We start from the raw sequence: 22,702 nt of genomic DNA, 5'->3' as shown, positions 1-22,702 counted from the left end.
GCTGGCTTTGGCCCAGCCAGGGTCCCATGTGGCCCGAGGGCAGAAGGGCCACCATGCAGCTGCTATTGCTGCAGGACGAAGAAAAAGCTCAAAAAATAATAAAAACGAAAAGCCAGCCAAATACCTCTCATGCTGCTCAGGCTCCATTGTTCACCTCCCAATCAACTGCAGGCTACAGTAGCCTCATTTCGGCCATGCCCTCTTGCTTACACGAGGGGCTGGTGGGTTCCCAGCATGTAAGGGGTGGCCTTGGAGCTGGCCCTTGGAGTGTGCAGTACAGCAGGGCAACTATTTATCTCGAAATGGTAGATTCGGGTTGACTGAGAGATCTTGTGGATCTGTATCGAATTGTTACAGTAAAAAAATCTTTAAAAAGTTTCATTTTGACATTTTCACAACAAAATGTTTCTATTTTTTATTCTAAATGACTCTTTGTTTCAAATTTTTTCACTTTTAGTTTTAAAATAAAAGAAAATTAAAGGTTTGGGAGGGGAAACCCTTAACTTCTCAAATGAAATATTTTGTTTGACCCCAAACATTTTTTTTTTTACTTCATGATTTGCTGAAAAATTTGATTTGAGGTCGACCCCCCCCCCCCCGCAACAAATGTTTTATGATTTTTCTTTATGGCCAACAAAGCAAAAAATCAGTTATTTGTGGTGCTCTAATGTGCAAGGGGTATGGATGTCCTGCACAGACATCTGAAGTCCTACCTCCACCCTGTCTGGTGGGTAGGGAATTCCACAGATATGGAGGGAGGGGTCAGGAGACAGATTCCCTTAGGAATTCATTTAGGCAGGAAATAGTAAACAGGGTTGCTGTTCCATCCAGAACACACTCACCACCTTGACATGATGGGTGGCCATACAGAATAGCTACTCTGCTTCAGCCATTAAGAGATTCATAGGGATTCATGGCAATACAAGTCTTTTTAAGCCTTCAGTTTTCTCCCTCTTATTGACCCCTCTAATGTTATCTTCCTTTGGTACTGAAGTAGTTTTCGTCAGACAGGAAACATGTCTGCACCAAGGGGGAGCTAAAATGCTGGTTCTCATTTGGTTCATAATTTCCTAACAGTGTTGGGCAATTGTCATCCCTGACTTAGGCCAACTTCCAGCTTGGTCAGACAGGATTATGAGGGTCCCACCATCATCTTTTTCTGTCGGCTCCTTCCCCCACTACACTAACTGGTACAGTTGGTGTAAACTCCTTTGCGTCATCAGCCACGGGACTCTGGAGATAAAGACTCTTGTCAAGTTACAGGAGTTTGTTTAACCTTTTGTAACTCGTGACTCAGGCCAAACAACGAAGTCCAGTCTCTAACCTAGCATGGAGGTCAAGATAGAAGGCCTGAACACCACCCGTACATGAAGATTATTCTGCCTGCGTCAGTCAGTACTGTTTCTGAATGGCAATGGCTTTTGGTGCACATGGCCACTGCCTGTTCTCATAATAGTTTCTTCTGCAATGACCTGTTTGTTGACTATCTGAATCACGCTGTCTGGGAGGGATCTTGTCAGAGAACTGGAGGATGTGCTTGCTTTGTTGCTTCCTTGTTGTCCTAGAAGAAAGTGGTATTGCACAGAAATCTGAGAGGATGAAATCCTCCATGCATCTATGTGTGGCATTTCAAGAGGCAATGGAGATCTACAGTACATTCCAGTGGAGTGCTGGGATCTAGGTAAAAATGTCACCAGCAAAAAGCACAAGAAACTGGCTGCCAGGTGAGAGCACTGAACATGAAGTTATGGACCTAGTTAGCAAAGCTAAATGTGAATTTGGATAGTTAACTAATGGACTAATTAGGACAATGAACACTTTGTGTATCTGAGGCCAAGCTTATTGGAAGAAATTAACATAGCATTGCAAGTGAGGGTGGATATCTGCAAAGCTGGTGAAAACTGTGCTTAAATTTAAAATATTAACAGTGAAAGAATATGTAAATTGAAAAATGCATGCCAAGGGATGGAGGCAGAAGAAAAGGGTAAACAAACAGTATAAACCATGTTTGTTCTCAATAAGTGTCACAACACACATCACAACACACTCCAGCATAAAGGGTGTGGCATCATGCATGCAATAAACACAACCATTTTTGCAAAAGCTTGAAAAGAAATTAGGCACAAATTGAAAAGAAAAATAAAAGCAAAATTTATTTTAAGTACTCGTATAAAGAGGGAAAGTCAAAAGTAAATCTGATTCAAGTTCTACCCATATCTAAAAGAAAAATAGACAAGGTCAGGTGTGAAACACAAAATGACCAAACATTTACAAGACCTAGAGCATAATTCTAGTTGGGTAGGTGGGCGGGGTGGGGGGAGGGACTGAAAAACAAAATCCTAACAACCTAACTATTGGGACCATAGAACTGATATTGGTCCATGTGATGGGATTGTGATGAAAAGATTTTGTGTTACAGTATCACACAGCATGAGATCAGAAATGCTAAGCATGATCCATAGTGTACATATGGCTACTGAGAAGTGTGTGAACAGAGTCCAAGATATCCTATTGTGGCTAGGTGTGGACACTGTCACTGAAGATAATTATCTAAGTGTGAGATCTGCAGTGAATACAGGGAACAGAATGCAAAGAGTCCCTGGAACCACATGAGATTCCTGATCACCCTGGGTCCAAGTTTGGCCCAGCTCTGTTAGAATTAAATGTGAACCTCTTGTCAGAGGGCTACTACTTTCAGTTTTCTTTAAGAATTAGCCACTGCACAGCCTCAGCTGAGTGGGGGCAGGCAATAATATTCCGTTTCTTACAAGCTCTCCTGTATTTCACACCTATTTCATGTCCTAGTTACTCTGAAGTTCAGTTTTGCTGGTGGTAATGCAGAAATGCTTAGAAGGCCTTTGGTGAATTAGTGAGAGACATTTTGGAAAAATTAGCCTGATTTAGGATCAAATTCACCATGGGTCTAAGAGGGCTCATCTCCATCAACTTCAGCGGAATTGCACCCACAATGAATTTGACCCCAAGTGATGAATTCCTGAAATAAAAATTGGACATTGGTCACCTGCCTGCCCTAGAAATACTCTGATATTCCACTTTCTTGGTCAGCAATCTGCAGATTCAGCAGGGGGCCAAGCGCTGGACCTTGAGGAGGGGTGTGTAACCTTTCCAAAACGCTAGAACAACATGTAATCACATTCTGAACTACAATGAAGGATCCAATCCAGGGCTGCGGTTCAGCTGGCAGAGGAATGGTGGCAAAGGTGGCTTTATGGCACCTGCACCTTCATATCTGTCCAGTATTGGAGCTGATTAGAGACTGGCTCTGTGCCCAGCATAATTTAGAGCATTCTCAGAGCTGCTCTAAATTATTCCCAACTGCCTGTGGCCCCAAAGGGGCCATTCAAGAGTTTTGGTTTGCTAGATATAGCAACCAACCATATGCCCCCTTTCTTCCAGGAATGCTCCCTGTTGAGGGCTAGTTCCATGCAGCCCTAGGGATACTCTTTATGCCAGAGGAATCCTCAGGGAGCTGGCCAAGCTGTAATGGAGCAAAGCAGCTAGACCAAGTGCTATGTGTAAGCTGACCTAGACAGCTGAAAGTTAGTGTAAGACAGCAACAATAACCAAAAAATTTGAAGTAACCCCCTCCAGACAGCAGGTGCCTGTGTGGGGGCAGGAACAGAGAATTATGCTATACCCTTCTCAAAGTGCGGGTCTCTAGCCAGTGAGGCAAAGAGCTCTGAGTGCAGAGCAGTTTCTGATGCATGCATGATGTCTGTTGGAATTTGCCCCTGAAAGGTCTGTTGTACTCTCTGCGATTTGTCCCTTCTGCGTTGGAGTGGGGGTTCAATGTCTGTGGAGTGCATTGTAACCCTTGCAATACATTTCCCTTCTAGATAGGGGGTGCAAACAGGCGGGGGATGGGGGCACTTCCAAGTAAGGAGATATGGGTGGGGACAGTAGTTTTTGTGGGGTATGTCACTTTCATCAGAATCTGCCCTCTCTGGACAGAGGAAAACACTGGGGTGGGGGTGGGGGGTGAGGGCAGTTTATGTGGAGTGCCCTGTATCCCCTCAGCATTTGCACCCCTAGATCCTTTATCCCAAACGCTGGGAATGCAAGTGGCTGCTGAGCTACATTCTCAGAGGGAGGCACATTCTGCTACCACACCAGCCGGTGCGTGCGCATCTCCAGCGCTGCCTGCGTGTGGAGGTGGGGGAGCGAGGACCACATCGCTGCCTGCTAGCTCTGAGCTGCCAGTTGCTGGTTGCCAAGCAGTTATCATTGTTTCTGTGACGATTGCAGAGGCTGTTGCTAATTGAAGAAGCCCCCACAGCATCCTTCTTTTCCTTATTTTATTTTAGAGGAACAGGGAGAGAGAAAGAGAGACTGAGATTTATTGCTTTACATTTTTATTTTATATTTTTGTGGGGGTGAGGGGAATTTCTCTCTTTCTCTTTTAGCTAGTGATTAACTGATGGACTAGTTACACATCCTTATCCCTTTAGCTTTTGTGTGTGTCCCTACACACACACACACACACACACTCTGTAAAACCCTGTTTACCACTGCAGTGGGGACATATAGGTGAGCATGACTACAGCCAAGGAACAAAATGCATCAGGAAAACAAGCCCAACAACAAGAACAGGTAATGCTGTTTATTTTCCTCAACTAGAAGCAAATATAGATTTGAATTATATAGCTATCAATTTCCTGTATGATTTTTGGTTTTGTTGTTCTCTTTGGTGGCTGTTGCTAAAATTGCCACCTGAGTCACTAGTCAGCGGAGGGAGGAAAGCGCTTTGGAGCAGGTGTGTGGTTCACTTGTTTGGGGCTTTTTTTGTTATGTTTAAAAGATTGCACCCTGTAATCAATAATGTATAGGTGAAGAGTGTTCTGCTCTGTAACTTCCTCCATCTGCAGCATGGGGCTGATGTTTGGTACAGTGGGATGGGGTAGGGGTCCCTTGGAATAATCCAAGCTTTGCATGTGGAACTTCCTAGGCTTTTTTACAACTACTCTGTAGTTGGGCACAAAATTGCAAAAGTAGATTTCAATTGCTTCAGAGGCATGTGTGTATCTACATATTCAGTATGTATTTGCCAGATGTAGCCACAGTATAAAGTAGGCACAACTCCCATTGACTTAAATGGAAATACCAGCTGCTTACACCACATCTGAATTTGATTTGCTCTATCTTTGTGTTTGTCATTGCAGGTGTGTTTGTCTTTATATACAAGCAGAGAGTTAAAGACGTAATTTCCTTTCTGTTCCATTGTCTCTGTCAGGTTTCTGAATATGTATCTCTGCTCATCTTCATTCTGTGCTGGTAGGCAAGGGGGAAACTTTCTCTGACCGAAAAGCAGGAGCCACATCATTAGCCCTAAGTGATATGCAAGATAAGAAGTGGTGACATAAGGGGAAGTCAGGCTGAGATACAGCTAAGGACAGCAAAGATTTCAGAGATTCTTTATATGGCAACATAGCAGCAGTTCTGTCCTCTCCACAACCCTGCTTTCCTCTACACATTGTCAGAGTCTACAGGGAAATAAAGATTAATTCTGAATTCTTATATTTTCACTGAATGCATCTGATGAAGTGAGCTGTAGCTCACAAAAGCTTATGTTCAAATAAATTTGTTAGTCTCTAAGGTGCCACAAGTCCTCCTTTTCTTTTTGCGAATACAGACCAACACGGCTGCTACTCTGAAACCTATATTTTCATTGTCTCCTTAAAAGATTGGAAGTTCAGAGCTTTAATCATTGGTTAGGATAGCACAAGAGGATAATTTTAATCTCTCGGGACACAAATTAATTCTTAAAATAGTTTCTTCCTAGCTCTATACATTGGGAGCACCAAACATTTTCCCTGGTGTTACATTTTAAAGACAGGTGGGGAAGGGAGAGGTTGAAATCTCATTGGGTGTCCTGCCACCAAAGGTAGCACAATCTGATATTTATTTTCAGGGTGACATTTTACTAATGGCCAGAGCTTTATCAGCTGTTCTGCTAAAATGTGAAGAAATCAACTTTGATCCTGAGAGCAGAGAGACTGCCTTTACCTAAACCTGCCATCTACAGCACACACACTCTTTTTTCATTGTTTGGTTTTGGGACATACCCATTGTCATTGCTTGCTGAAGATAAAAATGAACAAAGCTGTATGTCCAGGAGGAAGGAAAATAAAAATTGCTTCTTGTGAACAAAGGCAGCGGTAGGGATTATTCTCCCCAAGTGTAGTAAAAGTGTTGATACTAGTTAGGCTCTGTTGGTTCAGAAAGTGTAAATCAGTTGCCTTTTGTAAAGGAGTCCTGCTTTTGTTTTTAAGTATTGTTACCTTCCTAATGCCATTTTGTTATTGACTTGTCCCTTTGTGACCTTTCCCCATTTTTAGTGCACGGCATGTGTGTCCACCCTTTCGCATGATGCAAAGGTTCTTGATTGTTTTCAGTCAGTTATGGAATTAAGTAGCAATTCAATCCATATGGTACATTTAATCGTTTGAAAAGCGTGCGTTGCCTCAGCGCAGCCCTCATGTGGGTATGAAATAGAAACATCAGGCATATAGAAATATCAGTGGATATTAATCTTTGAGTCAGTACAAAAGTTTGCCGGCTGCTATAAAATTTTTGTTTTGTTTTCCCACTGCATAAAATGGTTTGACACTCTGGGCCAGATCCTAAGTTGCTGTAAATGGGAACAGCGCCATTGACTTCAGTTCAGTTGCACCCATTTACACCAGATGAGGAACTGGACCCCATCAGACTTAAGTAAGTAGTTAAGTAAGTAGTAAGTAGTAGTTTGTAATTGTAAAGTAGTACAGAGTTCTCCAAACATTTTCCACTGGATATTGGTTTGTGGCTGTTGAAAAATCGCTGTTCTTCTCTTGCTTGAAACTGATCAAGCTGGAGATTTTACCTGGAATAACACTACGGTGAAAGTGCTCCTCTGACTGTGTAGAGGACTGCATGTTCTATAGGAGCAGCTGCTACTGTCATATAAGATTGTGACTGTTTCTTTTCTGCATTCCTCATTGTGACATCTTCTTGATCCGGAGGCATTCAAGTTGCACTGTTGGCAGAGGTATAGTCTCTTCCCTTATAATACTAAGCTAAACAGAAAATGGTCAATAAATGACACTGCAGGAGGGGGTGGAGAAAGTTTTTTTTTTTTTTAAGAAAAATACAAGCAAAGGTTTTATACTTAAATCAAAACCTTTATAGTGATCTGTATGCCTGTAAGGAAAATGAGGTTGTATTGACATGAAGGTCTGATTGCTCTTGAAATATGAAATAAGGAATTTGAAGCTGTACTATGCAGAGATTCAGCAGCCTGAAGAAACGAATGAACAACCCCCGCCCCGTTAATTAAAAATGTTTATTTTGATTTTTATAACATTATATTTGAACTTATAACATTAAACCTCCTAAGTCGAGGAAAGATGCCCTCAAGCGGTTTTTGATGCTATCTAAAACCCACAGTTTGTGATGGCTTTACCAAGGTGGGAGTTGGATGTAGTTTTCTATTTATGCTTAGTTACCTCTGCCACAATAATGATTTCCCCCCAGATGGTTGGAGAGCACTACATACAAGTGACTGTGCATGTTGTCATAGACCCTCACCCAAAGCCCAGTGAAGTCAGTGGAAAGACCTCAGCGGGGTCTGGTTCAGGCCCGAGAGAATACCAAAGCTTTGCCTATGCCTTTGGGGATTGCTAGCCGGACATGTGACTGAGCTCTGAAAGCTGTTTTTGCATGTTAACGATTTAAACAAGTGAATATGAAGAAATAAGAAGATTCTTGACTAGTGGAAATCAGCATAACTCCACTGAAGTCAGTGGAACTACAGTGACTTACATCAGCTGAGGATCTGGCCCAGGGACTTTAATGGTAGCCTAAAAAACATTGCTTGTTGCATGTAGCAGACTGTGTATTTTATATATAGTTTAGTCTTATTTTCTGCTACTGTTACATGGCATTTTGTGATGTGATGGGCCTGGGAATGCACATAGCTCTGTATTCCTACATAAAAATAATTGGGCCATTTTTCATCAAAATTTGGTACTCAGCATAATGGTAAACATTTTAAACATAAGGCTAAACATTTTAAAAGTCATGTATGACAGGAATAAAGAGAGAGAGTGTGAGGGAACAGTCCATCTCTTTTGAAAAAAAACCCTGTAATTTAAAAGGTTGCTGGGTTAGCTTCATACTTGAACATACAAAATTGATTAAGATGCTGATCCTGCTTCCATTATAGTTAATGAGAGTTTTGCCACTGACTTCAGTGGGAGCTGGCTTTTGCTCTGACACAGACATTTCCTAGACACGCTTGAGTTAACAATGACCATTTATGCCTAGTGTGTTGTCACATGTGCTGACCAAATGTTAGATAAAAAGGCAAGAAAGAGAAGGGCTGCTTTGGACTGAAATATATTCCCACAAGGAAATGAAATGGAGTCAGATCAATAGAATAGCTCTCTCTAATAGTCATTAAGTTAATAATTTTTTTAAATTTATTTTCAAAGGTGCCATTCTAATTTCAAATGATAGGAGTTTGAAAAGGGGTGTGGGTAGTTAATTCAGGAAACCCAATTGAAGCTCGGTGAGGAGTGGAAGGAAGGAGAGATTAATGCTCCCAATCTACCACGGCACATTGTACTTCACAGGCAGAACTGTAGTGTGTTGTCAAAGACGTACATTAATAGTGTCTTGTACAGTGTGCTAAAGTCTGCCTCTACCTCTGCAGGTTTGCTCGAAGAGTGCCAAAGGGCACCGGGCATAATGTGTGGCTCCAGAAGGGGCGTTTCTGAACATATGCCAGGGCCCCATCTCCTGCCAGGATGGCTGGTTGGAGGGAGATCTGGCTAAGCCTATTTTACAGCTGTAGCACTCCCCAAAGGCCCCTTTCAAAGACACATATCTATCCAGCCAATGCCAGTTGGGTTTTGTGCTGCGGCTTCCTCTCCAGTGTCACTCAGGCCAATAAGAACCATGACCAAGCCCTGAATGTGCCTTTAGTAGGGGTGGGAGACCATGACTCAGCACACTTAGAACGGTGCATATTCATATATGGGAAGTATATTCCTGAACTGAAAAACTGTAAAAGTTTGTTATTCCGAGTGATGCTACTTTAAATTGCTCCAGGCTCTGCAAACCTGATTGCTGGTCCCACAAGTCCTCACTGATGTGTGCTGTATATGCTGGGCTATACGATACGTACAAACCTGTACTGAAGGGGATACAATAAATCCAAGTCTCAGTTACTCTAAAGCCTCCTCATGCCACCCTGGCAATATAAAGTGGCCTTAAAGAGCGTTAGGCTGCTTTACATTGCCAGAGTGGTGTGAAAAGGCCATAGAGTAGCTGAGAATCAGGCACAGTCTGTCTTGTTCACGCCACGTTATAATGGAGGTTGCGAAGAGTATTCTCTCCTGTCTATTGGGCCCATCGCTTTTGGTGTTGGTGTATCTTATGGGAGTTCTCCAATTGGTTTCAAGGGGAATGGATTGGGGCCTAAATGTTTCTTACAACAAGAAAGTTCTGTTCACGTCCCAGGTTCCACCTGTACTGTCAGGGCTCTGGGAGCACAAGATTTAGAATAGAATTGGGGAACACAGTGGCACAAACTGTCTGTCTGCTACCCAACTTCCACAGGGGGCTAGGAGCAGTCTGGGGTGGACCAGGTGGGGCTAGGGCACCCAGGAAATGAGCTGATTCAGCACATCATCTCAGCAGCCTGGGACACCAATGCTCCTACAGAGCCTTGGCTGGAGCTGGAAGCTGTCCTTTCCCAAAGGTGAATCCCCACATGTGCATACCAATCTTTCTAGCCAACTTGACATAATGTCTTGGCTCTGCTTATGCTAGTTGTGCAGAAGGCAGAGAGGAGTGTCCTCTGGATGCTGACATTCAAGAGTAGGAAAAGAGCAAGGACGCAATTGGCACTGACTTAGACCAAAAACAAAGCCAGATTTTTTTAGTGAAAACTGTGTGTTAAATTCACAGTTTAATTTTTTTTTTAAAAGAGAAAACTCTTGACATGAGAATAATTTTCTCATTTGATAACTATTCCATAAACCACATTATCATACTGTAGATCCAAAACCCGACTTTCTCCAGGAAGTCATAGTGAACAGTTGTGTTTTATTCCATTAATGGTATTTGATCTATTTCGCAAGAGATTAAATTTCCATAATAGGGCTCCTGAGAACACTGTATTCAAGAACATGAAATTGCATCAAACTGTGTCAGTTTTTTCAAGCTGCTAAGTTGCTGTATGGAGAACAGGCCACTAAGAGGTGGTGGAGGACAGAGATGGAAAGGAGTAAATTTGGCACATAACCATTTACAATTTTTAGTATTTAACGTGCATTGAATTAGAACCCAGAGGCCTCAACCAAATCAGGACCTTGCTGTGTTAGACACTGTACAAATACATTGTAACTGGTAGTGTCTGTCCCAAAGCATTTAAAGTACATTGGGCTTGACTCACCCCTGCTTCATCTCCCATAGTCACCCTCCACACACACAGCTGGTACATCCCTAGTGCTGCTCTGAGGGTTCCTCCCCTCTTTGGGGATTCCACTTCAGGGAAGTACAAGTGTTAAGTTGTAGTCCTGACTCCTTGGGAGGCTTAAGCAGAGATTGCCTGTTGGATGTGCACATCTCCCTGCTTAGCCATCAGCATGCTCTACTGGGACAGCTCTGGTTGGCTGTTGTCCCTACCTCACTGCTGAGGAGGAGTTTGTGGGTAGCATTTATTGCAATTTTCCCCCAGCTGCCTTTTCTGCAGTGGGATGCCTTGAGTTTGCTGCTAGAAACCAGAGGAACCCAGTTGTGCAGGTAGTCAGTTAACTAGCATTTGCAAGACATGGCTTTAAACTCCAAAAGAAAACCTGCTTTATCAAGGAAAAGGAATTAACTGGCTCCTTTGTCCTCGTGTAGGGCATCTAGCAGCTTGGACTCAATTGTGATGCATTGGAGAAATGTTGTCATGCACTGCTGCAGTTAACCGGTGAACTAAGATTTTCTGCTTTGTAGTCTTCTGACTTTAATGCTGTTCCTTTGTGATTTTTGCAATATGTTAAGTAGCCATGAATCATGATCACTTTAGACTGTGAATTCAAAACAAGGTAGTAAATTTAAAATAATTTAAATGACAAAAAATACCTTGTATTCATGTTCTTTGTACCATATATAATAGAAAAAATCCACTGAACGAAATGTTACTCTTTAGTGTATTATCTGAAACACATCTTGTGACCAAATGCTGTGAAGAAGGAGTAGCCTAAATAAAAAAGGACAGTTTTAAAATGGGATTTAAATAAGGAAGAGCAGGGTAGCAAATCTGAGAGAATAGGCCCCATCTGTGAAATGTGGATGGGAGGGCACAAACTGGAGGAGTGAAACGGGTGGTTGAAGCAAGTCCACAAAGAGTTTTGTAAATTAGAAGGGCACTTTGATGGTGGAGATGTTTAAAAAGCCAGTGCAAGTGAGGGCAACTTGGCATCACTCCCTAACTCAAGAAGAAAGTTTGGCTGTGGCATTATGGGCTGCTTGACATTTAGAGAATAGACCTATGGGATAGACTGTAAAAGAGGGAATTGAAATAACTAGTATACAGAGTAAAGGCATGTAGGAAGATTTTGGTCAAAGAGTGTCAAGGTGAGGACAAATGCTGGCAGGATTCCAGTGGTGGCAATAAACAGACTTGCAGACAGGAAAGATGTGGGAGGCAAATGGGAGCTTAGGTTTATATATGACACTAAGGTTTCTGGAATTAGAAGCAAACAACGTTGGAGTGAAGGTACAAGAACAGAGGCATGCATCACTTTACATAGGGTAAAAGGACATTTTACTTACAAGAGAAACATCAGCATTAGGAGTGTGCAGTGCAGCTGGAAGTTGGCAAAGGCAAGACACATAGGCAGAGCTGCAGATAGGAGGAATCAGGGATGATGGTAGAGTTGGATGGCATCCTGGGAACAGTAACATTTAAGGCTGAAGTGAGAATGTGCAGCAGGAGAAGACCTATGTGGTGGAGAGAAGAGGGTTAAAGGGAGGGGCCAGACCCTCGGCAGTTGGGGCATGGAGCAATGGACGTAGCTCCACCGAAGCCGATGGAGCAGTGCAGATTTACATGGGCTGAGGTTCAAATCCAGGGGCTTGTGGCACTGCATAGTGAAAGGTAAAGGCTCTACCAAAAGCAAGGGAGGGGAAGGATTCTTAAAAAGGTAAGATGGAAACAGAGAAAAGAGTGCTAGAGGCACCATCTCTCCTTGCTTGAAGCACTCGGGGCAGGACAGGAGGATGAATGAAAACCATTCAGAGACCGAGCAAAATGAAGAGAGAGAAGATCCAATCTCTAGAGAGGTGCCAGGTGGAGAAGGGAAGCCTCAGTCCCGTGAAAGGTGCCTGAGCAGAATGAACTGAGGTTTGCCGAGGTGGTAAAAGAGGACCAGCTTCTCCAGAAGCTTGCTGAGGAGGCTGATGGTCAGTAGCCGAGCAAGAAACAATTGTGGACACACCTCTTCTGTCCTGCAGGGAGTGATGATGAGAGTAGCTGTGAGACAGGGAAAGATCAGAAGAAGTGCTTGAAGGTTAGAGACTCTGGTTTATCACAAATACGAAATAAGAGGAAAGAAAATGAAAAAGACATCAAATGAAATAATACCAAAAAATCACTTGTTACCGGAGCTGCAGTTTTCAGCCCCACCACTCCTCGGATGCTGCTGCCTGCAGCAGGGCCCACCAGCCTCTCCACAACTAGATGCATGCACTGCTGCTCCCTGCTGACGAGGAGAACAGCTTGGCTTGAAATGGTGCCCCTGCGTTGCGACCCTATGCTCCAGGTTGCAACGCCATTCACACTGGTTTGGCCTGACCACCGCAGAGAGGCGGGTCTCTGCTACTGGCAACAGCGCCCCAGCACTGGTGGTGTTGAAATAAGTCCCTGGCAGCCTGGCCCATTAGGGAGCTGTGCCATGTGGGGAGGGGGACCCTGTACAGCCACTGAGGCAGGGGTGCCCAGTCCATGCGCTCCTGCCCTATGCTGCGACTACAGCTCCCTCCCGGGTAGCAGGGAAAGGGGAGAGCAGGGCTTGATGTGGGGATTTATATATGGTCATTTGAGGTATTTGATTAATGTAAATGTAATAAAAAAAGACAATATTTTAATGGATAAAATGAAATAACATGAAATTCCTGAAAAATAATTTGAACAATTATACAAATTAAAAGGATTTCACGGGGCTCTATTAATGATGGCTGTAATAACAGGCTCTCCACTGCACTGCCCCTTGTGTAGTCCTTTACACCCGTGCAGCGTGCATCAAAAGTGTTACCAGCTTAGAATGGGAAAGCTTTGTACCCACACTGCACACTTTTCACAGGTGACTGTGACTGCACAAGGTAGTAGAGAATCAGGCCCTAGGTGTTTCAGGTGGACAATATGGAATGAGACGTAAGCACATAAGAACATAACATAAGAACAACCATACTGGGTCAGACCAAAGATCCCTCTAGCCCAGTATCCTGTCTTCCGACAGTGGCCAATGCCAGGTGCCCCAGAGGGAACGAACAGAGCAGGTAATCATCAAATGACTCATTCCTTGTCTCCCATTCCCAGCTTCTGGCAAACAGAGGAAGTACTTATTTTAAAAGAGTTAATTTCCTCCTCAAGTCCACCTTATCATAGAAGGCATCTTATAGAGAAGACCAAGAGTTTATGATGATTAGAATAGTAATAAAACAACAATCTGAGACCTTAGTGTTTTCTTAATAATACTCCTGAGGTTCCCCCCGCCCGCTCTTGGCAACAATGCAAAAATGTGCGGATTTTGCTATTTATAAAAAATAGCTCAGTTGAAAATAAAGGCAAATTTTATGAAAAGATTCACACTTGCATTGGCCTAGAGTATTTTAGATTACTTCTTACCTGCTGTGCGGCTTGAAATTGGAGCAATAAATAAGCTTTCAGCTGAAGCAATTAGTCTGCAGTTTTTGACTCCATTACCTTCACTTATGCCTGTTTCTAAATAGCTACACTAAGATACTTAAAGCTTAGTTGTGGTATATTACATGTCAAAAGTGAATTTGCAACTTAGAAGTTGATTTATTGTTAACTTAGGTGAGCAAGATATCACTGTAAACATGGGAGTTGACTGGTGGTGAATCTATATAGTTTCATTTTATGCAGAATGCGTTGTGCATCTTTAATTTAGCATAATCATACACTATGACCAACCTCTCAACTCTTCTTGTGCAGAGCCTACAGGGTCCAAATACTTAATCTCTGTATGGTTGTAAGAGATAATTAGCATATGTTAAGCCATATAAGTAGGCTTGGGTATGTTGACAACCTTAAACTTTTACCTTTCCATTGTTATGGCCAAGAGCAAATAGGATAATCTATTACATAGCATTTTCCATTTACTAACAGAGAGAAGCGAACGGCTATGGAAGGGAAAAAATATTGAAATTTAGCCATTATTAAAATGAGAGCTAGAGAGGGACACAAATACCTTGTTTGTTAGCTCTGCAAAATTGGCTTCCACAAACTAGAACTAATTCTATAGCTTGAAAGAGGCAATAAGAAGCAGATTCTTTGTTATACTTAATAGGGACCAGAGTGGTGCTTAAGATTTAGAAACCTAGTGAAACCTTTTTTTTATTTTTGTTGTTCTGTAAGGATCAGTTTCTGTAGATGTTCCTGCTTTACTCATCATCACAGGAAATGTGTGCATTTCTTTCACTTAGGAAGTTCTGGCATTCACAATATATTCCAGTTCAGGAGAACCTAAAAATATTCAAAGCCTCTCTGGGTTGTTTTTTTAGATGTTGCAGTGTGGTTAACACAAAAGCTCAACACACAAGTATTTCTGAGAATGTTGCTCCATTGAATGGAACGGCTTTCACAGATTAATCTTGGTGAAACTTAATCAGCACAGGATTCAGTTGCATTAAATCAGACTCTTTTTCTGTGGTCTTTTCCTCTTAAGGTGTAATACATGGTTTTCCATGGATTATATTGATCCTTGATTTTATTGTTGCAGTCTCATTATCATTAGAAGTTTTATTACCCCACGCTCAGAGTTAAACCACCCCAGTAAAACACAGAACAGTTGTGAATATACATGATAGCAAATCCCAGGAGAAATTGACTGAAATAGTCCTGTAAAGTACTTAGCACATTCCATTAGTAAAATGTGTATTGATTAGTGAACCTTTTGACTTTTCTTGTTGGGAAGGTTGAAGATTTTTCAGTTCTTTGTTGTTTAAATACTCCGCCATCCCTCACATGAACCGTTGGTAAAGCTCTTTCTAACTGCAACACCCTGCGGTATTTTTGTACAGATGTCCCGTTCTGCTATCACTGTTACCCCTCCGTCCTCATCTCCCCTAGCCCAGCTGTTAGTGGGGAGAGCTGTTTTTTGCAGATGCACTCTTCTCCCACAATCACTGTAAATGGTAATGCTTCTTGCTCTACCTGACACACGTGGCCAAAGGGGAGTTGACTGAAAGAGGAGCAACTAAGCAGATTTATTCCCTGGGCAGTGTGTGGCTCCCCAGTCTGGCCAGATGTTCCAGGCCGGGAAGTAAGACTGCAGTAACAGAAAGAGAAAAGAAGGATGGTGGAGTAGCCCAATACTTCCCAGATCCTCCAGCATGTTGGGAGAATTGTCCTTGAAGTTTGCTCTAAAATATTAGATTTTATGGTATTGAGTGTCTTACCAAGGACACATGAGCATCATGACTTCACTCTGGGATCAAGAAAGAGACAGTGGACTGTAAGGGAGCACAGCCTACCCTTGTTTAAAATACAGATGTCTTTGGTACATAAAAAGAAAAGGAGTACTTGTGGCACCTTAGAGACTACCCAATTTATTTGAGCATAAGCTTTCGTGAGCTACAGCTCACTTCATTTGGTACATAGTAACACAGACTTGGAAAACTTCCAAAGAGAAAATCAATTTAAGGTCTGATGAGAAGCCTTTTGATCCAATAGCCATTGATTTCAGTAGGTATTGGATCAAGCCTCTCAGACAATTTTTTTTTGACTAGTATGGAAGTCCCTCTGAAGTAAATTGGGACCATGAGTCTGATGAACAGAAGAGCTTATTGCCAGCAACTCTTCTCACATCTGCCCATACTACTTTCATCTGGATTCTGGGCTTCAATTCAGAGAGTTTTGAATATTGGAAATGATTTCTTCTTTATACGTCTGACTGATTAAATGGTTTCCTGGTCAAATAATGAAACAATTCCTAATTCCTCCTCCCCCTTCCCTTCCAAAAATATATCCCACCATTATCAAACAGCGAGCCCTTTTTCAGTTTGATCAAGCACAGAATCACTCTCCATCCATCATTCTGTGGTTTTTTTTCCTTTGCAAAAGGTTTTAAATGCGGTTTATTTTATTTTCCTAAGCGTCAGTGAAAGAATTTTTGAAATAAGGGAAGGGTGAAGAACAGCACCCTTTTCAGCCGCTCCAGATAGAAATAAACTCACTGGGAAACTCCACCAGTAAGACAAATGCTACTTTCAGCACGTGACCAATGTCTCTTTAATCTTCCGCTGCCTGAACTCTGTTGTTGTTTTGGCTAAGGACTGAAGGATCAGGACCATTGTGTAAATTACGTAACTGGACTGATGCTTAGATATACACACCTATCACCACAGTACCTTGGTACTATATGAAAAGAAATCAGCGTCACAGTATTTCCTGCCAGGAAGGCAAAAACCTTCTAGCTTCCCAGGACACTGGTGTGAGCTACTGAAAATCTGATCCTTCAACTGGCTCTGCAATGTTGTTAGTGTCTGCTTGAGCCACTTGTATGATTTAGTCTGTCACAGGATTGGTGCCAGATCTGGATTCTCCAAAATTTATATTAAGGCAGATTTCACATGGCTGGGAATTTTTCAATAAACCATTTTTGCCAAACGATGCCAATGTGTTGAAACTGAAACTTTTAGAAAACAGGGTTAGTTTTAATGACTCTCCTGACTCAAAACATTTTTGGCAAAAATAGTTTTTGAAATTGTTGCAAGATCCCATTTGGACATTTTCAAAATCGAGAATTTCGGTTCCTCAAGTTGAAATGACTTTTTGTTTTGAAATTTTAGTAATTTGCACTTCAAAAGGCTAAAAAAATTAAAAGGTCAAAATCAAAATGAGATGTTCTGAAATTATTGAAACTAAACATTTTGATTGACCTGAACCAAAAAAATGTTTTGGATCTTGATTTGTGAAAAATTTGGAGATTTCATTCACTTTTTGTCCCAGTTCTGGATGGGCGAATTTTTCAATATCTCAGATTTTCATAGGACAGGAAAACCATTTCCTGCCCAGCCCTACATAAATTATGGGGGTTTGTTTTCACTCATTATAGAAGAGGGAGCAATCTGAAAAAAAAATTAGATTCAACGTAGGAAGTGTTCAACATCCTCAAGGGCTAGTATTTAAGACATGAAAGAAAACTAAGTTATTAAAATGAGAAAATAAACATTAAAAACCCCACTCCAGTTTGGAGTTCAGTCCAGTCCCCTTGGTGTGAAGCTAAGACTTATCAAAGGTATTGTCTTCGCTCTGTGCCCCAGACATTTGCCCTTGTAGCCATCCCCCTGACTGCTGTGCAAGGAGAGGGGGAATCTGAGCTGGAATCAGTTTGTTCATTTGGACAGTACTCCGACACCCTGAGAGAGAGAATGTAGCTGTGGGTCTACTATTATATGGAGCGTTTTGTTTAATAGTGTAGACAAGAACAATACACATGCTGGAAACATATTATGCAAGTAGATATCAGATGAATGGAACAGATCTGGATGAGCTCTCCATTGCTTCTGAATGTCCATAGTGTGAGTGAACAGAAGTCTACGTACTTCATCCACACTATGTATACAGGTTGATTGTTCTATTCTGTTCATTCTATTCAGCTGCTTCTACTGTGCTCATCACAAGTGCCCACAGGTTGCCACCTCTAATATCCAGCAAAGTCACGTTTTGCCATTTTTTCCCCGTGAGTAAATGCTTGGTGTCAGTTAAAGAGAAACCCTTCTTGTGGATAAAAGGAATGAATTTGTTTCAAGCCGGGTATCAAATACTGTTTGGCTTTTTACATTTGGCTGATTGTTCATTGGCTGTAAATGCATAACTTTTATTTATTTTTACTGCTGAAATGGTTGATAAAACAGGAGATGGCAGGTGCTCTATAGAGACTGAATTTAGGTGATACTACTATGTTTATATTTCATTAGTTTTTACTGACTTGACAGCTCCCATAGAGTTTCTTTCCATCCTACAACCCTTCAATAACCACATGAAGATCAGTACATGGCCCCAAGCCAGGAGACTATTGAATAGGAGTTTTTTATATTCTTCAGCAACATGGACAATACAACTGACTCAGAAAGAGATCAGCCTCAATTAGATTTTCTTGGAGAATAATTGTCTTGGCAGAGCGAAAAAGTGAGGCCTAAGGTTGGAGTGCAAAAATGCATGTGATTGCTCCCTTGCTGCATTTGTGCATCCACATGCAGTAATTGGGTGCACAAATAGTGGCAAGCAATTGCCCATGCATTTTTGCATGCAGATAAAGGGCAGGACAGGGAGCAGGAATTGTCAGCCCCAGTAGTGCCAGACCCAAGTATTCAAAAAACCACAAGCGAGGTCTTAAAAACAATCCTGAGATTGGCGTAAAAATCATGAAACTGTTGGTTGGGTTCTGTGATGGGGCTCAGCTCAGCACTGCGGTGCCTCCTGCTGGCTGTCCTGGGAATTAGCTCTGGTTCACTGGTGCTCCTTCATCTAGTGGTATCTTGCCGCCATTGCTTCTGCTATCAGGACCCGTGTCGCTCTCAGGACCACAGTGTCTTCTTCTGGACACACAGCCCGCTGGCTGTTTCCCACTTGGTTCTCCCCGCCACACACACATTTTTTGGGGGCCTCAACAGTCCTCTGACCAGCTACTTGCCTCAGTGGCAGGCTGCAGTCCAGGGTCTAGCCACCTGTGTCAGTGGCAGCTGGGGCCAAAGGATCGGGGGACTGGCAATCACGCACTGCTTCACTTCGTACTCCCGCCATCTGTTTCCCTGGGCCACTTCCCTGCAGCCCTAGCACCTTCTTCGCCCTTGTATCAGGGCCTCAGTCTAGCAGTAGTCAGCCGGGAGCTCACTCATGCTCCCCTGACCCCACGCAGCACTGCTCAGATAATGGTGCTGTTTCTTCTCCCTCCTTCAGGGCAGCCAATCCTCCCTCCTCAAACTCCGAGGAGTGACTGAAGCAGCTCTGTTCAGCAGCCCTTCTTATATGGCCTAGCCTGGCCCTGATTGGCTGTCTCTCTAAACTGTCTCGAAAAGCCCTTTCCTAATTGGCTGCCTCCTGCGCAGCCTCCCCGGGCTGCTTTAACCCCTCTTCTGCCAGTGTGGAGCAGATTCCACAACACAGGTTCTTTTTATTTACCTTCAGATGTCAAAACCATTTAGCTGCACGTGGGTCACATTTTTAGGCTTTTCTCTGCAGCCACAGGGACTAGATAGTTTATGTATTTATTTTTAAATAAAAGCGGAGATTCTTGCCTGAAAGAGCAGGGGCTTTAAGGAAAGCAACAACAATTGTGAGACTTGTGAGAGTGAGCAACACTGCAGTCCATATCTCTCACTTTCCTCCCTTCCCCAAAAGTATTGCTATGAAGCCTCCCTGGCCCCCTTATATTCAAATGTTAGATTTGTTGCCTATTCCCTGGCTAGTGTCATTCCCCCTCTTTCTACTGTTTTGTTTGAGTCTTCAGCAGAGAGGAGAGCAGCTGAGGTAAGGATGAGATAGGACTGAAGTAGCATAGGTGCCTCCCAATGCCTTCTCTAGTGACAAAAGGCCATCTACCCTGCCTTCTTCTTACTCAGCTGGTGCTCAGGACGTTGGCAGGGGCTGTAAGTACCCACGAGTGGAGTTTACAAATGGGGAATAGCCTCAGATTTTTAAGAAACTACATGTGGGGCAAATCCTGCCTTCCATTAGCCCTGTGCAACTCAGTTGAAGTCTGTGGCAGCGTTTGTTTAGAAATGGAGTTGCAGATATGGACTGGCTGGCATTCTGCATTTAAAAAAAAAATATATAGAAACCTGCAGATCCTTATTTTGACAGCTGGGATTTGGCATGAGCTGACCAATTAACTCAAAAAGCCAGGAAAAAATCAAATAGCTGCGGGAAACATTGAAGGTAACAGATGAGAGAGAGTTGCCTGTAGAATCTTGATTCTACACAATAAATTAGTGCAGTCAAATGGAACTCCTACCCACTTTTCAGTGGTATTAGAGAGCTGGAAATGATGCATATTTTGGCTAGATCATCCACTACCTCTTATTGACAGGCGAGTAAAATTGGAAGGAGGAAAAGCACTAATTAATCATTACTTTATGTAACCTTTACTAGAGTGTTATAGTCCTGACATTTGAATCCCACTTTGCAATGTTCATTTAAATACAGTGTGGTTTTTATGCAGTGTCATCTGAGGAAACACATGCACAAGTAGTCGGAGTGGGATTTTCAAAGGCGCCTAACAGAATTAGAGGATCAAGTCCCACTGAAAATCACAGTCTCAAATCACATTGACTCACAGAGTACACAGTAAACTCATTTAACCTAGTGTATGCCACATACCCATAGGAAAAATTGCTGAACCATGTGATAAATTGTTGGGCTCCCAGCAGCTCTTGTTGAACTCATTGGAGGCTTCTGTGGGCTCAGCACTCTTGAAAATCAAGCCATTTTTTTGGGAGCTTCAATATGGACTTGGTAGCCCAGCTATTCTTGCCTTTAAATAGTATTCTGGTGAATTGGTCTTTATTTCCTAAATAGCTTAATTTTAAAAGAAACTAACAGCTAGCAAACTTGGGATAAATTAAATGAACTAGTACTTCACACAACCCAGTGGATAGTCAAATTCTATCATCTAAATTTGGGAAAAGGTGGATAACCTTATGGCCGGTAATAGTAAAGATGACAAAGGTAACTACATCCAGAGTTTCAGGGCAGAAGACAATATTGCTGGGGTTTGCTTTTTTCTTTGCACCCAACTGGTAATTGTGGGGGATGCTTTAAAATAACTATTCATATAACTAATACTAATATTTGAATATAAGTACATGGCTATATTGCTATAATATATCCCCTTGCAGAATGGTGTGTTATTAAACCAGCTCTCCTAGAAAAATATAAGTAGTCAGCTAATAACATTTAGCATTTACTACCTGGAGTACTTTGTCTTGAAATCACTTTAAAAAAATTAAATATTCCACATGACATCCCAGAGAAGTAGGTACACTGGTACAGGTACAGGTATCCCTACTCGACCGATGGGGGAACTGAGACTCTGGGGTAAAGTGAATTGCCCCAAGCCACACAGCAAGGCTGTGGCATAGTTAGGAGGAAAACATGGGAGTTTCTTTCTCCCACTTTCATGCTCAAACTATGCGACCATACTTTTTTACTCCAAGTAACTCCCCAAGTGGATAAGGGATATACAGTAACATTTTCAAAAGTTCATGAATGACTTCGGATCCAAAGAGCCTACAGCACTTTGGAAAAAGGGGTTTGGGTTCCTAAGTCACTTAGACACTTTTGAAATGTTTACCCATGATATTAATTTATTAATTCAGATTTCTGTGACTTTAAATAAGATAAGATCCCAAGCTCTGGACACCTTTGGGGCACCTCTAGGGGTCTTGACAAACTTTTAGAACACACTTTGTAAAATAGACTCCAGCACAGTACCCTACTCCCGAGATCACAGTACCACAACAGCAATACAAACGATAAAGCTTCCATGTACATCCCCACCAGAGTTCCGCTACAGCCTTTACCAGTGTGAAAAGTACCTTCAGGGCATGCAACAAGGCCTAACTAAGTCAGATTGTTATGTACCAAAGAGACTGAAATTAGTATGGAGTATTAATGATTGTCGCGTGCAGAAGCTCCAAATACGATCAGGCTCATATTCTGCTAGGCATAGTCTAAGAGCCAGTCCCTGCCCTGCCCACTGAAATTATTACATGTGCAGTGTGTCCACAGTGCTGTGTTTGTGAAGCTCCTAAAGTGCGAGAACCTAAAATCTCAGTTGTTACGGTGTCTGGGTGAATTCTAGAGCAGTGTGTGGCTGCGTGTGTGGTGACAACAGAGAGCTGGGCTTATGTTCAGTCTGTCAGAGGTACTGTCAAGGTTCCTCCCCCACTCTGAACTCTAGGGTACAGATGTGGGGACCTGCATGAAAACCTCCTAAGCTTACTTTTACCAGCTTAGGTTAAAACTTCCCCAAGGTACAAATTACTTTTATCTTTTGTCCTTGGAATAACCACTGCCACCACCAAACTCTAACTGGGTTTACTGGGAAACGTAGTTTGGACACGTCTTTCCCCCCAAAATCCTCCCAACCCTTGCACCCCACCTCCTGGGAAAGGTTTGGTAAAAATCCTCACCAATTTGCATAGGTGACCACAGACCCAAACCCTTGGATCTGAGAACAATGAAAAAGCATTCAGTTTTCTTACAAGAAGACTTTTAATAGAAATAGAAGTAAATAGGAGTAAAGGAATCACCCCTGTAAAATCAGGATGGTAGGTACTTTACAGGGTAATTAGATTCAAAACATAGAGAATCCCTCTAGGCAAAACCTTAAGTTACAAAAAAGACACACAGACAGAAATAGTTATTCTATTCAGCACAATTCTTTTCTCAGCCATTTAA

General features: G+C 42.3%; 1 protein-coding gene across 9 annotated transcripts in view; it reads left to right on the top strand.

The window, feature by feature from the left end:
* Positions 1–22,702, top strand: part of DPP6 (dipeptidyl peptidase like 6) — a 790,271-nt gene that overhangs the window by 385,385 nt on the left and 382,184 nt on the right. The window contains exon 1 of one of the 9 annotated variants that reach the window (XM_048837579.2): positions 4,213–4,611. The exons of the other annotated variants lie outside the window; for them this stretch is intronic. Coding sequence (XP_048693536.1) covers positions 4,555–4,611 — 57 coding nt within the window. The 5' untranslated portion in view covers positions 4,213–4,554. Of the gene's footprint in view, positions 1–4,212; positions 4,612–22,702 lie in introns of those variants that run through there. 9 annotated transcript variants of the gene reach the window in all.

The sequence above is a fragment of the Caretta caretta genome, chromosome 2 (genome assembly GCF_965140235.1).
Source record: "Caretta caretta isolate rCarCar2 chromosome 2, rCarCar1.hap1, whole genome shotgun sequence".
NCBI classification, from domain to species: Eukaryota; Metazoa; Chordata; order Testudines; family Cheloniidae; genus Caretta; species Caretta caretta.
Note: the sequence above shows the minus strand (reverse complement) of the source record. Positions and strands in the feature narration are given on the sequence as shown.